The sequence below is a fragment of the Nestor notabilis genome, unplaced genomic scaffold, assembly GCF_000696875.1.
Source record: "Nestor notabilis isolate BGI_N333 unplaced genomic scaffold, ASM69687v1 scaffold6269, whole genome shotgun sequence".
NCBI classification, from domain to species: domain Eukaryota; kingdom Metazoa; phylum Chordata; class Aves; order Psittaciformes; family Psittacidae; genus Nestor; species Nestor notabilis.
Genome location: NW_009942258.1, coordinates 1 through 15992, shown reverse-complemented (window position 1 = coordinate 15992; position 15992 = coordinate 1). Strand labels below are relative to the sequence as shown.

Below are 15992 nucleotides of genomic sequence, written 5' to 3'. Positions count from 1 at the left end.
CATCAAGCATTTCACTTTGTATTCCAAGGCAACCAAATACCATTTAGACTGTATGTGACGACTTAAAGTATGAAAAGCTGAAGAATCTTAGCTAATCATTCCATACGTATTTGTGTAACCATTCTTTACTGAACAATCCTACTGAGAAAACAGTAATCACAGTCTAATCCACCCAAAGTTGTTCTTTAATAATTAGTATGTAACACATTTTTCTGTAGTAATGAAACTCCAAACCTTCAGAACTTAATGTTCTACTCAGGACAGACAAGAAGTGAGAAAAGTATTTTAAGGAGAAAGGCAATTTAATTTAAAATAAAAGCAAAGACATTATTTTAACTAACCCTCCATTTATCTTTCAAATATTCTCCCTACAGTTTCCTATTTCAGAATCAAGTTTGGAAAATTACACACAAGAGAAAGAAACTAAACAACTCTACTACTTGAGAAAGATTGCTCAAACTGATTGGTTTTAAATCAAGAAACAAGAACTATGATTTCAGAGATTTAGAATGCAAGAGGAAAGAGATGGCATAAAAAAAAAATATATGCCCTCTTTACAAAGAAGTATCTTTAATGTCTAGACACTTAAGAGGTAAATCAGCCCTGAATGTATGATAACTAAACTGATCTATGTTTAAATAACTGTTTCCAAACTTTGAGAAGTGAAGTTAAGCTTCCAGATTTATGTATAGAATGGAAAATCATTACCCTTTCCTATTACTGAACACTACCAAGTAGTAAATCAGAGCAATCTGCATCACAAACATTCTACATAGTGGGGGAAAACAATACTTTCCAACAATCTCTTGCTTCAACAGCACAAACACCTTTAAAAACAGAAGCTGCTTTTTAATGTTTAATGTATATATTGTATGATAATCTAAGTATTTATCACATTAAAAAAAAACAAAACAAAACAAAACAAAAACCAAATCCAAATACAGTCCAAAGAGAGTATTCCTAATTTTTCAGACAATGTCTTCCCTTCTTACCTTGTCTGGAGGTGCAGGAGGGTGAAATCTCTTTGCACAAACTAGAAATGCATCAGGCTGTGGCTTGCCAGACTTCACCTCAGGGTCATCTCCCAACACAATATGATGAAAAAGACTGAAGAAGTCTTTGTGTCTGACTGTTTTAATCCGAAATGACTCTTCGGATGAGCTGGTGGCAACAGCCATGGGTATATTGTGTTTGTGTAAATGACGAATCATCTTATCAACCCCTGCAAGACAAATATATACATTTTGGGTTTTATATATGTGCCTATATGTAGGTATCTCTATTAATATTTACAACTACTTACTTATTTAGCAGTATTTCAACAACATTGTCTTACTGAATGTAACAACCTATTTCAATCAGTTAAATGTAGAAGAAAATTCTTGCTATATCTGAAACATTCCTTTTCCACACAAAAATCATGGAACATTCCTCGAAGTGTATATTTGTTCTGCCATCAAATGACACTTTTCTCAAAGTATGCCAAAAATGGGTTCAACATCATTGCACCCACTAGAAGCTCATTAAGTAATGTTCCCAACGTTATGTATGTTTATTATTTCAAACTCTCTGTAAGTGAGAGAAAATCACACAGGGGAGCATTTTATATTCTACACAGTTATGCTCCTGAAAAGAAAAAAAAATAAAAATAATCAAAGTCAAAGAAATCTACTCTTCTCACTCAATGGTACAGTTTTAATTTCTGAATCAGGTATTAAACTGGTGTAAACCAGCCCTAAGACAGCTCATTTTCTCTCTTTTGCAATTACTAAAGCAAGCAACACTGGGCGGAGGAGGAGAGCTGTCAGTCACAGTTGTTATACCAGAGGTTTATCTATTAATGCTGTGAACCCAGAGTAATGAACACCTCAAGCCTAATGGGCAGAAACTTCAATCCAATCTAGACTTCTCTAGAAGGCTAATGCAGCAAACAGTGAAAACACAGCAGCCTGTGTAAGAGGGAAACATACTTCGTTATTTGGTGCAAGTTTTGAGTTTCCTGCGCAGAGGCTTCAATGCTTCCTCGCTGAAGCATTTTGAATGTTGGATACCTCTCCCAGACAAAACAATTAGCAATGTCTAATAGAGAACAACAGTGGACATCTGCTCTTCACTAATTCACAAGCGAAAATCCCTCTGTATCTGTAAATCATTTCAGCTCTGCTTCTTGGCATGAATCCAAACTGTGTTGGACACAAGATTATTAGTTTCAGGGAGATAAGCCTTCAGTTGACTTTTGACTCTTTCAATCAACATGAGAATGATTCTCTGTTTTCATTTTGCATCTGCATGAATTCTTATCCTACTTTTCATGCCCAATTATACTAAAGTAATCTTATTCCCTCCCTCCTAATTCACTGCTATACTTACATCTGGTCCCTGCTCCCTCAAAACATTCCTACTCCTCAAGCCCATTTAATTCTTTCCTTTGCTACCCCAGCATCTCTAATCTACACTTCCCAATAGCTGGGCAATAGTCATATGCCCAACTTTAAGAACTTACTACTGATAATAAAGTGTGCAGATTAGCAAATAGGTGCATTAACTAACACATCTATTTGGAAGCATGACCTGTAGATGTGGCCTCTGCAGATTTCCTCTCTATTCTCCAGAATCTAATCAACCAAGTAATAACTGATATTTCCCGCTCTATGCTTGTATTTGAAGCCAGCCTTTATTTTAAATACATGCACTTCTGTGATATTAGATTTCCAGTTGGACAGAAATAACAAGTGTTATTCCTCCTCCAGTGCCAATGCATCACCCATTTAAAAGCCTTAAGGCCCCTTAAATGGTTATCCTAATAATAAGCAACTGCATTTTTTTTTCCAAATGATGCTACTGTGTCCTCTCAATGAAATACAATGCTAAATACCAGTTTACTTTTTATTCCAGATAGAGACCATGTTTTCATTTTGAAACATGTGAAGTAAATTCATATTAAGTTACTGGAAGTATTAGATATCTTAATGTAAAGCAGTAGTTAACATGTTTTTTTTTTAAAATAAAATGCGTTCATTCTAAATAATCTGCAACATTTACCAAGGCTAGCACATCGTGTGTGTGGTAATATACAGAAGTCCAAAGATTCCACAAGAAAGAAGACGTCTATCTCCGATGCCCTTACTATGATATAGTTAGTTTTCTCTAAAGTTGTGTTCTTTACAGATAGATGATTTTCTTCAGTCCCATTGCATCACAGCTTCAGTTCATCTGTCACAGGGTATGTTTACTCTACATTTCTATTGGAGGTAGCCAGACACAGAAAAGCACTGTTGCAGAAAGGTTATTTCTTCAAGATTATCTTATATTCCCCCAGCACATGTCATGATTTTAGTGTGTAAATGTGTGTGTGTGCACTTTTGTCTTTCTGGTTTCCCTCACTACAAGTGAGCTGAAATGCAGTTGTACCTAATAGCTTCATAGAGCACAGATTTACATTGTTCAGAAAATGCAATTTAATAAAAATATGCCATTTTAAAATTATTATTTGCATATGTGTAAACATAGCAAGATAAATTAAAAAATAAAAGGGGAAAATCAGCTGCATGGAAAAAAAATTAAATTGCATATGGAAGAATAGGTAGCATAACTTATCCAGCTCAAGACAACAGCAGTTGAAAAATATTGTCATTCCAGGTTTGTTAGTTCTTTGTAAAAGCTACAGATCAACAAAATAATTCCGTTTGCATCAATTACCACCAGTAAAGCTCTAGACACTTTGCCACCACATCAAATAACTGACACAATTATTGTACTAATTCAGCATACAATTCTTCATTAGGAAAACAGTATCTTTCTTAGTATCTTTCTTGTGTTTTTTTTACAGAAAACTACAACAGAAGAGGAAGTGGGGAACTGTTGTAAAGATCTTTAAGAAACTGCCCCAGCATAAACTTTGTCATGATATCCCCTACAGCTACATAGTTTTTCAACCAAATGAAGATTTCAGTTACATAAATAAATAAATAAAATTAGTGGCTATGAAGAAGTATGGTGAAAATTCCTGTAAACTCACTAACTTTTAACTTACTTGTAGCTACCATGTCAGGGATCGAGGCCCATGCAGCACAGGGACTCATGTGCTAGGCTTCCTGGGACTGTCCTCTGCCCCTCCCACTGAAAGCTTAGCCACATGCAGCAATTTTTTTTTTTTCTTTCTGCATCTTTGATTAAAAACAGTAGATAAAGAAAGACCAAAAGAAATAAGGATTTCTGTTTTCCAGCTCAAGGGTACAGTCCTATATACACATACAATAACAATCTTAGCCTGTACAACATAAAAATAATCATAAAAAAAATCAGGAATAAATATCCCACATCACTATGCTTTCTTTCCAAATGTACTCTTTCATTTCAAGTAATCAAAAAGGTAAAAACTGTTACTTCATCTCTTTAAATATCAAGTTTTGGAACAGACACAGAAGCTTACTGTCATGTCATCTTACTGGGCAATCTGTTCCAGTGTCTCATCATCCTCATTGTAAAGAATTTCTTACTAATATCTAATCTAAATCTACCCTCTTTCAGCTTAAAGCCATTCCCCATTGTCCTATCACAACATGCCCTTAAAAGCCCCCTCTCCAGCTTTCTTGTAGGCCCCTTTTAGGTCCTGCAAGGCTGCTATAAGGTCTCCCCAGAGTCTTCTCCAGGCTGAACAAGCTTAACTCTCTCAGCCTGTCTTCACAGGAGAGATGCTCCAGCCCCTCTCACTATCTTCACCCTTGTCCCTCTGGTGTTTGGGGCCCCAGAGCTGAACACAGTACTTCAGACAGGCTCTCAGCAGACTGGAATAAAGGAAAAGAATCACCTCCCTTGACCTGCTAGCCACATCTTTTGTTGCAGTCCATGATACAGTTGGCTTTCTGGGCTGCAAGTGCACATTGCCAGCTTATGTTGATGAGAACAAACATCCCCAAGTCCTTCCGGTCTGGGCTGCTCTCAATCCATTCTCTGCCCAGCCTGTATTTGTGCCTGGGATTGCCCTGATCCAGGTACAGGACCTCGCACTTGGTCTTGCTGAACTTCATGAGGTTTGCACAGGCCTGTCAAGGTCCCTCTGGATGATATCCCCTCCCTCTGGTGTGTTGACCACATCACATGGCTTGGCATTGTTGGCAAACTTACTGAGGCCACTACTCATGTTGTTGACAAAGACGTTGAACAGCACCAGTCCCAATACTGACCCCTGAGGAATGCCATGCATCACTGGTCTCCACTTGGACATTAAGACATTGACCACAAATATGAGTGCAGCCATCCAGCCAATTCCTTATCCTCCAAGTGATCAATCCATCAAATCCATGTCTCTCCAGTTTAGAGACAATGATGTCATGTTGGACAGTGTCAAATGCTTTGCATTAGTACATGCAGATGATGTCAGTTGCTATTCACTTCACCACCACCACTATAACCCTTTCATAGAGGGCAACCACATTTGTCAAGTATGATTTATCCTTTGTGAAGGCAAGTTAGCTGTCACCATTCACCTCCTTCTTTTCGATATATCTTACCATAGGTTCCAGGAGGATCTTGCCAAGCACTGAGGTCAGACTAACTGGCCTGTAGTTCCCTGGGTCTTTCTTTTTCCCTTTTTTAAAAATGGAGGTTATGTTTCTCCTTTTCCAGTCAGTGGGAACTTCACTGGACTGCCACAACTTCTCAAATATGATGGATAATGGCTTGGACACTTCACCCATCAGTTCCCTCAGGACCTGCGAATCTCATCATCCGGTCCCATGGACTTCTGCACCTTCAGGTTCCTTAGATGGTCTCGAACCTGATCATCTCCTATAGCAGTTGGTTCTTCATTCTCCCAGTCCTGTCCTTGCTTTCTATGATTTGGGCGGTGTGGCTGGAACACTTGTGAGCAAAGATTGAGGCAAAAAAGTCATTGAGTACTATGGCATTTTTTCTGTATTCCTCCTAGGCTACCTGTCCTTGCTTTCACCCTCTGTAGGCTTCCATTCTGTGTTTTGAGTTTGTCCAGGAGCTACTTGTTTATCCATGCAGGCCTCCTGGCTTTTTTGCCTGACTACCTCTTTGATAGGATGCATTACTCCTGAGCTTGGAAGAGGTGATCCTTGAATATTAACCAGTTTTCTTGGGCCCCTCTTCCCTCTAGGGCTTCCCTCCCTCCCTCTCATGGGGTAAACATGGTACTCTAACAAGCAGATCCCTGAAGACACCAAAGTCTGCTCTCTTGGAGTCCACAGTAGAGCGCTTGCTATGTGCCTCTTTGCTGCCCTGAAGATCTCAAACTTCACCATTTCATAGTCACTGCAGTCAGGGTTGCCCTCCAACTTTACATTCCCCACCAGCCCTTTGCTGTTGGTGAGAACAAGGTCCAGCATAACACCTCTCCTCATGGTCTCCTCTATTGCTTGGAGAAGGAAGCTATCATCAACATATTCCAGAAGCCTGCTGGATTGCTTATGCCCTAGTCTTTTGTGCTTCCAACACGTATCGGGGTGGTTTTGAAGACCAGGACTTGTGAACATGAGGCTGCTCCTATCTGTCTATAAAGGGTCTCATCTGCTTGGTTTTCCTGGTTGGGCAGCCTAGAACAGACCCTCACTGTAATGTCACCTGTCCCTGCTCTCCGTTTAATCTTGACCCATAAGCTTTTAGTTGGGTCCTCATCCATCCCCAGGTGGAGCTCCAAGCACTCCAGGGCTGCCCTCTGTGGGAATAAGCATGGCTGACATTACTCCTGGCCCCACACTCACCTCGTCAGCCACTCTCATGCAAGCTAACAACTTTGGGAAAAGAAGAAGAAAACAGATTAAACCAGCAGAAAGGAGTTATTTCTTCTGAGACCACAGATGCGTTTTAAAGGAAGAGATCAGCACTTTTGTTCTGACAGTTGCTGAAAATCATATCATGTATATATAATTTTATTTAAAAAAAATATTATTCCTCTGTTAGATTCCCAATATTGTGTTTGTTCTCTTTAGATTCAGCTAAAACCACAGTGACTAATACATTGGATCAACTCAGAAACTAAAATTGAGACTTATACGAAACAACAAAACCCTTGGGCTAACTGACGCATTTTCCTTTTCACTGATTAATACAAACATGTACAGAAAGAGTTCAGGAAATCAAATAATGCTACGCTAAAACAATCTAACTATAGTCCCTATCTAATTACTTATGTGCTATTACAGCTGATTTTTTTTTCCAGTTATCACATTTTATAGTGAAATAGCATTATTCATTATGAAGTGAAAATTAACAAGACATAACTCCTGAGAGCTAATTCAAAGTGATGGAAGACAAGGGAAATCTTTATTTTCCTTTTAGCTTTATACAACATGAGCTCTTTGTCATACAGAATACCTCAGAACAGTGAACAACACAAATTTTTGCTGCGCTTTACTTGATATTCTTTTAAATCTTTGTACAATCTCTTTTCTTGTGTTTTTCTACTACTGAACAGATCACTGTTCTTAACTTATACCACTTTTGGAAATCCAGATTCAAACCTATTTCTTGTGAAATGCCTCCAAGACAATTAAGGATATAATATAAAGCTCTTCTGGTTTTCGTAATATAAATCTCCAACCAAACTTTTTATAAAGTATTTTATAATTTTTCTCTTTACCTAAAGTGAAGTTTCTATGAACATGTTATAGTAGAGTATAAGAATGCTTTTAGAAGGTAGGAAAAAAAGTGATCTCCATCATGAACCGGGCAAACCATACAAGACAGGGAAGAGGATTATACATGCCACTTCAGCACTGAAGCACAATTTCAGTTTCTTCTGTTTACTAGTTGAATGATTTCTGGTGTTCCTATTTCTGCTTGCAGTCAAGTATTTTGAAGGCGTAACTACATCATCATGCACACAACCACACTCTAAGCTCCCTACCAGTACCTAACCTGAAAATCCACTGCTTGATGGTCTTACAAGCACAGACAGAGTCCTACAAAAAGTCTGGCTTCAGAAATGCAGCTGGTTTGTGTACTGCCACCACAGACTGCAGGAACAAGGTCACATAAAGGGCCAGGCCTACATGGACAGCCCCACTGTCTTTTTTAATATCTCTTTCAACCATAAAAAGATGAACATAAGATATGTAAGAAAAAGCTCTTAAAAAAGAAACAAACAAAATGAACCAATCCCCCCGAAAAAAAACCCAACCAAAATCCCCCAAAAACACGACCACCCCCCCCCAAAAAAAAAAAACAAACAAAAATTAAGCAAACAACGGAACTCCCCAAGGCCTTCTCTTAAGCAACAGCACACCTTGTAAATAGGAAGTTAGTATCCTATAATTCACAAGCTAGCTTTTATGAAAGTTAAGGTCCAAAATTACATTACAGGAACTCCTACATGGCTGAGTAAGCCTCCAATAAAGAAACAGTGGCATTTTCAGTGGCAAATCCTTTAATGAACATCACCATGTACTATACTTCTCTTGCATCACTTCATCCCTCCCTTGGGTGCCAACTAGGTACTACATATATCTAATTTCTAATTAATAGTATTTTAACTATTACGCAATCCCAGGAAAAGAAATCAGTGGGCAATAGACTCCAACACTCCAAATGAGTTGGACATCTAATAATCACACAAATAGTATAATACAGGATTAATTTAGTTCAAGATAGTAAAAAAAAACCCCCACAAACAAAAAACCCCACAAAAAAACCCAAACAACCCACAAACAAAAAAAACCCCAAAAACTAAATCAAACACCATACAGCATATTCTTTGTATTAATTAAATGCAAGCATCAAGTAGCCAATGAAATCAGGTTCTATTATGGAGTTCCCATAGATTCATTTTCAGATTCAAGTTCAAACTGAACTATTACAGTAAATGAAAGGCAGAATGTACAAAAATGATAGAAGCTTTGGTTAGACTAAAAATTATTATTTTGTGTCTTCCTCTTAATAGTTGCTTTTTTAGACAGCAAACACATGTGAACTCTTAAAAAACCCAAAACAGTAAATGGATGTCCTGGGTTCACACACAACAATGGGTATTTCAAAACTGATTGACTTTCAATGCCCAAAAGCTTCTCCACAGTTCAGCTGGTTTAATGAAATATGTAACTTCTCATTTAAAACCTTCTCTCACACAGGCCTCAAATCATTATTATTATAATAACAATATTACTGCTATTGACAAAGTTTTGTGGACTACAGAAATACTTTAGAAAAACTGACTTATTTAGGATATTTTATTTATTAAATTGTCTTACACCCCTCCCCAGCTAGTTACTTGTTATTTGATTATTTATCCAGTCAAATTCCTGTGCTATTCTTAGTTTTTTCTGGATTTTGTAATTGCAAAATGTGATTTGCTCTCTAGTTAATTTTAATTGTTGAAAAGATACTCGTTTTCCTTAACAACCTATACAGGCAACTCTCATTTGGCAATTTAATCTTAAGTACTATTAGTCACATATATTTTACCGTCAACTGTAATTATAAGCCAAAGGAACGATTCTCTCCCTAAATATTTCAGTAAGAAATGTGCTTCTTTCAAAAATGGGGTGGGGTACTGAAACATGACCACAAAGTTCTTTTTAACAGAGAAAAAACCCTCAGTATTTAATGAGCAATCCTATGTATATTTTGTTGTATCTACATATGCTTGAGTTTTTTGGGGGTGGTGCAATCTATTTATTTATTTATTTAATCTGAGCTTACTTTTATCCAAATAATATTCATTTTTGTTTTCCTTTTTGTATCGAGTTCGACAAGCTTGTTACTCTACTAGCTTTTTTATCTTGTTTTCTTTTTCCTTCGTTGATGTATGTGCATGATGTTTTTCATTCTCTGCTATACTTTTGGAGCTCACTTACACTACGTAGCCTGTGCTAATATAACTCTACTTGTTATGTCTTGTACCTGAGATGCAACATATTCTGCAGAAGAAACAACATGGCTACAGACTTTTCTAAAGAACACTGTCTTGAGCTACAGACTATTGTCCTGTGCAGACAAATTTTTGTTGGCAGAACGATACTCATCACCATGTTCTTTTTTCCCATACCTTGCACACAAATTATTATCCCAAATACAGCTTCACGTTCTTTTTGCAGACTTTGAGCACTACCTCTAACATGATCTTCACACACATCTGTCACAGCATTGCTCTTCATTCACTGCTGCATAGATACAGCTAGCTTTCTACTCACACCAACTGCATGAGAACAGAGTACACCTGATCTCTGGGTCATCAAAATCAAGGGTCTTTACAACTAGTCCACTTCATTTTGCTGAAATGTTGCACAAAACAAGCTGCCCAAGAGCATTCAGGGTGTATTTGGAAGAAAAGATTTACTGCTGAGAAAAAGATTAAAGGAAACCAAAGTGCTCCATGCATTGTTTAAATTAACTGTGTACATGCATTATGCATGTCTTGATAACTTATATGCAGCTGTGCACAAATTAAAATCTTACGGATATAGCCTCTGTATGAAAAGACTGCTCCTCTTTTTCAAAATCATATACAGTTCCTACATTGAATGTGATACCACACCACACTTAAGGCTGTTCAAGATTTCATCTCTCTCTTTAATCAAAGAAAAGCTAACATTACCAGTCAGAGCTTTGTCAAGTTGATTTGATTTCTAGCCAATTCAATGACAATCCTTTAAGTTCATAAAAGCAATTCTATGGTAAAAACCTCAGCAGCCTCTGAACACTGAACAAAGGGAAAAAAAATAAATCACTTAGAAGCAGGTGTCTGTTCACTTAACTCACAAACTGATTAAAAGTAATTTTTATGTAGTCTGGTGTGCCACAACAATTGCAAGCCTAACAGCACAGCGCTATTAATTATCTACACTTGCCCTGAATCCTGAAGTGAAGTCAACATTGCTGCTGTGAAGGCGACAGAGTGACAGAGATGAGGACATCCACCACTTGGTGTAATTGCCATGAATGCTTTAACTTGGTCAGCCCTGAATTGTTCAGGTAATTGGATTAGATGGCCGCTGTAAATACCCTCCAACTGAAATAGTCTAGTCCTAGTCTAGTCTAGTCTAATCTAATCCTATTTCTGAATCTCATGAGACTATGGAAACACAACTCTCAGATCCACACATTTCTCTTTTGTTCTAAGACACTGTTAAAAAATGCTATCTGCAATAGTAAGTTATCCTTTTACTGAGCTACAAAAGTGGAGTTGGAAACTATTAACCTACTCTGCACTTAACTGGCTATTAATGAAGAATCCTACCTTCTCAACTTATTCTCTAAAAAGTACCCGAGATCCTTCTGGCATCACACACAACTCATTCACCAAATTGATAATCTCATTCTAGTCTGGACACACTGACATGTGCATGGCCATGGAAAAATATAGAAATACTAAATTTTACACAATTCGGACTCTGACAATTGTGTTGCTGACTTCCTGATAAAAGCATTTGTGGGTTGCAAACCTTTAGGATTTAATGCAAAGGCCAAATGTTTGAAATGAGACAAACAGACAGCATCATTCCCAGTTTGCAGCTTACTGACTGATCTCTAGGGGTTACCAGGCTCACTGAGCCCAGCATGGATAGACTTAGTGATTTCCTACCATTAAAACAATAACAGCAAGGAAAAGAAAAGATAACATGGTAGGAAGTCTGTTTAACAGTTAAGGGCACAACATGAATCAAGGAAGCAATAGCTGAGTAAACTAGACTGCTGGTTGAAAGGAACTGTTCAAGAAATACATATAACTTTAAAGTGAGTTGCCACTGGAACTGAACTGTTTGGTTTTTTTCCCTCTTCCTTTGTGATTTCTGACTGGCTTCATTTGGTACTAAAACCGAGCTATGAAATTACCTCCTCATGTCTGCAAGAGACAGCCAACTGTACTTGAACTGGAAAATAGCTTGCACATCACATTCTGCACTGGCTGAACAGGACCTGCCACAGAGAAATCCCACCTATCATGAAAATAACCCAGGAATGGAACATGTCTGAAAGGTATACACAGCCACACAACCCTTAAGGATCTGTGCTTTGCTGTGATGATGAGTCAAAACCCAGAAACTGCTATGAAATTATGGCATTAATTTCATAACTCTGACATGATTAGAGTAACTGTTGGCAGCTGTGTAACTTGGAGTTACATTTTTCTGGGGGTTTTGGGTTTATGCTAAGTAAGAGCACACCTATACATGTATAGGTAAACATACATATGCATGGATTTCTTCTGCTCCACTTGTCACTCCTTATTCTTCTGATGATCCACTTCCCTGCAATGTAGTACTGCATTTGCAGAAACTGAAAACCTGCTATGTTACTCTTGCAAATAACAATGTCTGTACTCTGACAGAAATATTTAGAAAAGCAGCACAAGTAGAAGCCCTGTCATTTTGTCAGTGTTGTCTTGGATTAATTCTCTTCTCCACTGAATCAAAACTAGCCTTCTCTAAGATTCTTTCAGAACTAAAAATAAATCCAACTGTGAAAAACTCTCGAACAGTTACTGGAAAATTCCATATCAGAAACAGATATATCCTCTTCATCGATTAAATCTGTATTTTGACCACAGCTTTTGACCTGATGTATTGAAGCCTGTCAGTCAGTTCAGCCACTGAAATAGTCAAAATTCAATTTTCAACCACTAATGCCTCAGAACTCTTGTACATTAAGTGGCATGGCTGTGATATAGCCTGTCAGCCAAAGAATTGCTTTGCTAATTGAATTGTGTGCTCCAATATTCCTACAATTTCCACACCATCCTTAACCATCACTGGCATACCTGTCAAATTACTTGATTTGAGGATTAACAGTTACCATCACTGGCACAAATACATGCACAGCTCATTCTATCCCCAGAAACAAGTGCTGCTTTGCTTGACTCACTTCTTCAAATGTTGGTCATCATTCAGCACTGCTCTCCACCACACCAAATTCAAAGATTATTTTTTTAAAAAACTGTACAAATTGATTAAAATAACAGAACCTCACCTGCCTATTAACTCTTAAAAGACAGCCAGAGACTCAGCACAACAGAGTCATCTTACACCATAAGTATGACAACAAATCCTCACTTTCCTATATTTACTTGTAACTATATGAAAGACCAATTTAGTCAGAGAACATTGTGAACTCAAAATGTCACCACTGTCTTACATCTTACACAACACATGCATAAAGCCCATTCTTAATTAAAGAACACGAAGAGGCTATACAACAAACAAACTAGGATTATGGTAATAAATATCCTCAGAAGATACAAAAGAACAGAAGAAAACTATCAGATTAAAAAATCTGGTTATCAGGACAGGTCGGTCCTTAAACTAAATAGTAAGTACCTGGAGCCACTTCTTTCTAGATTATTAGCTTATATCAACCCGGTTTTCTCAAAATTCATGGCAATTCAGCTTGTATCTTGTATGCTGCTACCAAATAAAGCACAGAACCCATTACTTCAGTAACCAAGGTTGCCTTTGCTCCCCAGAATGGCCAGTGAGCGTAAAGCATTTAAGTTTATATAAATTCTGCTTTAGAAAATAGCCTGAAGGAAGTTATCACATGTATTTAGTTGAACTGAAAAGACAATCAGTTCAACAATTCTGGCAGTGATAAAAATGTTTACTTGCTTGTCCTAGTAAGTATTTTGCTCGTTTTATCTATAATAGCCTAGCTTTAGCAAGCCCAGAATTCTCCTTTTGAAGGAAGGAACAGCACAAAACTTCATGTTCCCTTGGCTAATCTGTTCCATCACCTCTGCAACTCTGTTCAAGTCACAATCCCTAGCAGGCACAGAATATTAACTTTAACGGCATCTATTACCTGTGCTGTTACTTTATAGCAACTCTTCTCTCCGCCTCCTAACATTTCAGCCAGTCTGTCCATCTGGCATTTTCTAAGCCCAGACTAGGTTTTGTTTGTTTGCTTTGCAAAAGATATAGTTGCAAAGTTAGTCCCAGAAGTTTGACATGAAAAAACACATCCCTCACATCTTTCTTGTTTTCCCAGACTTAGTTTTAAGTGGATCTATAAGTGAGAAAGATGCAATTTGAAAAATCTCGCATATAAGAGACATCAGAGATATAACTAAGTTGGCCACACAAAATACTCAAGTTTTTAAGCTGCCTAAAAACTACACATTTTATTTTTGCTGCTACTCATTTATTCCTAACATACCGTATATTTTTAACTTTCATCCTCTTAATGCATTATGAAACTAGGCATAAAAAAAAAAATCTAAAAATTAAAACATCATTAATGTACTGTAGAGATTGTCAGAACAAACAAGCACACATTCAAAGAGAAAAAGTTGTAAGTTAGACTTGTTATAGTGACATGTAGCTGTTTCACCTCTAATACTTTTTTTATTCCTCCCTCTCTCCTAACGCCTCCTTTCTTTTTTATTTTTTTCACAAATTATCAACATTTGCTCCAGGAAGCTTAACACTGTACAAAAAGTTAACAGCAATCCCAGCTTTAGGTATTGCTTGTCTTGGATGGCTGAAGATTTGTCTCTAAGCATTTCAGATGTAAATGTAATGCAATATAAAAGTATGAGTTCACATCACAGATAAGATTCATCCTTTTGCTCATCTTGAGGTACCCTGCTTAAGCTACTCATTCAGACTTCCTACACTGGTAAATTACATTTATCTTCAGAGGTGATGAAACTTACCTGCCTTAGGATAACCTGAGAAACCCTCCCTCTCCACTGACACTCAGCTGGCTCAGATACTATGCTTAAGTCTCAGTGTTCATGTTAGGCAAGATTAATCCCACCTGAAAGAAGCCACAGGCTCATACATTTGCAAGCATATTTAAAAGCGTATCTGTACTTCTCTCATAGCCAGAGAAAACTAACTTGCTGAGTTAAACAGTGGCCAACAATAATTATAAAGAATGACTGGTTTAAAAAACAGAATTTGTGCACATTAACCTGTCTCTTTAATTCTTTTAAAACATACAGAAAAAAAGCTGTTCTCCAAGTAAACAAGAAAAAAAAAAATCAGTACCCTTCAACAGGTAAAATATCTCTTTAACAGGAAAATAACAGGTAGATTTGAGTAAAATTTGATGAAACAAGAGAGATATAACTGAATCTGTAAGAGAAACTAGTTTGTGGAAGGCAAGTTAAAAACTTCTACCTTGGTTAGCATTTATGTAATTCCATAAACAATATATAAACATTGAAGAGAAACATACCTGGCATCAATTCAGCAGTATGGAATATCTTCTGCTGCTTAATTGCACTTTCATGTAATAACTCCTCTTTGGTTATTGGAAGATCTAGAACATCTCGAATAATCTGTGCCGCTTCTGTGCCTTTTTTCCCCATGACCAAGGATTTCACATCCCAGGTATAGGACTTTCCAAAACTCCCACAGATCTCTTCGAACACTACTGAATAGAGACGCTCGGTATCTGCCAAAAAAACAACCAAACAAAAAACAAAACAAAACAAAACAAAAAAAAAAAACAAAAAACAAAAAACAAAACAAAAGATTAAAACCATGTACAGCCAGCTGAGCAGCCAGTCTTGCAAGGAGGATAAACGGTCACAATGCACAGCCAGGAGTCAGAGGGCATAACAAAGTGAACAGAAATGCCTCCCTTTATTTGCAGAGGGGAGGCCAGACTTCTAATATCACCTCAGAGGCACCTAGCATTTTCAAGCTGTCATTTCTGTCTTAAGAACAGGTTACAGAGGGTCACAATAAAGAACTATCTGGACCTGGTCTTTCACCACCTTTCTTTATATACAGGTTATCAGCAGTGTCATAATTAAAATACTCTATTCTTTGCATGAGAAATAATAGAAGGGAAGGAAATCTGGTACTTGGGAGATATCATTACATTTTTTCATGTAAATAGGAAAAAAAAAAGATTTAATTATTCAACAGTGTCTTTGAATGGAAGCTTCAGACCGCCTTCAAAGACACTACAGTCATTATTATAGTGCTGCTGGCATCTCTGCATTTACATGTGATTACTGAAGCAGAACACACCCATTTGTATTTCCAGGGGGTTTCTGGCAAGAGAAAAATACAGGCTGAATT

General features: G+C 37.4%; 1 protein-coding gene across 1 annotated transcript; it reads right to left on the bottom strand.

Moving 5' to 3' along the window:
- Positions 1–992: 992 nt before the first annotated feature.
- Positions 993–15357, bottom strand: HDHD1 (haloacid dehalogenase-like hydrolase domain containing 1; the record flags this gene model as incomplete). The annotated part of the gene is made up of 2 exons (XM_010021295.1): positions 993–1222; positions 15139–15357. Coding segments are annotated over 2 exons (449 nt in total), but the record flags the coding sequence as incomplete, so codon positions are not given.
- Positions 15358–15992: the final 635 nt, after the last annotated feature.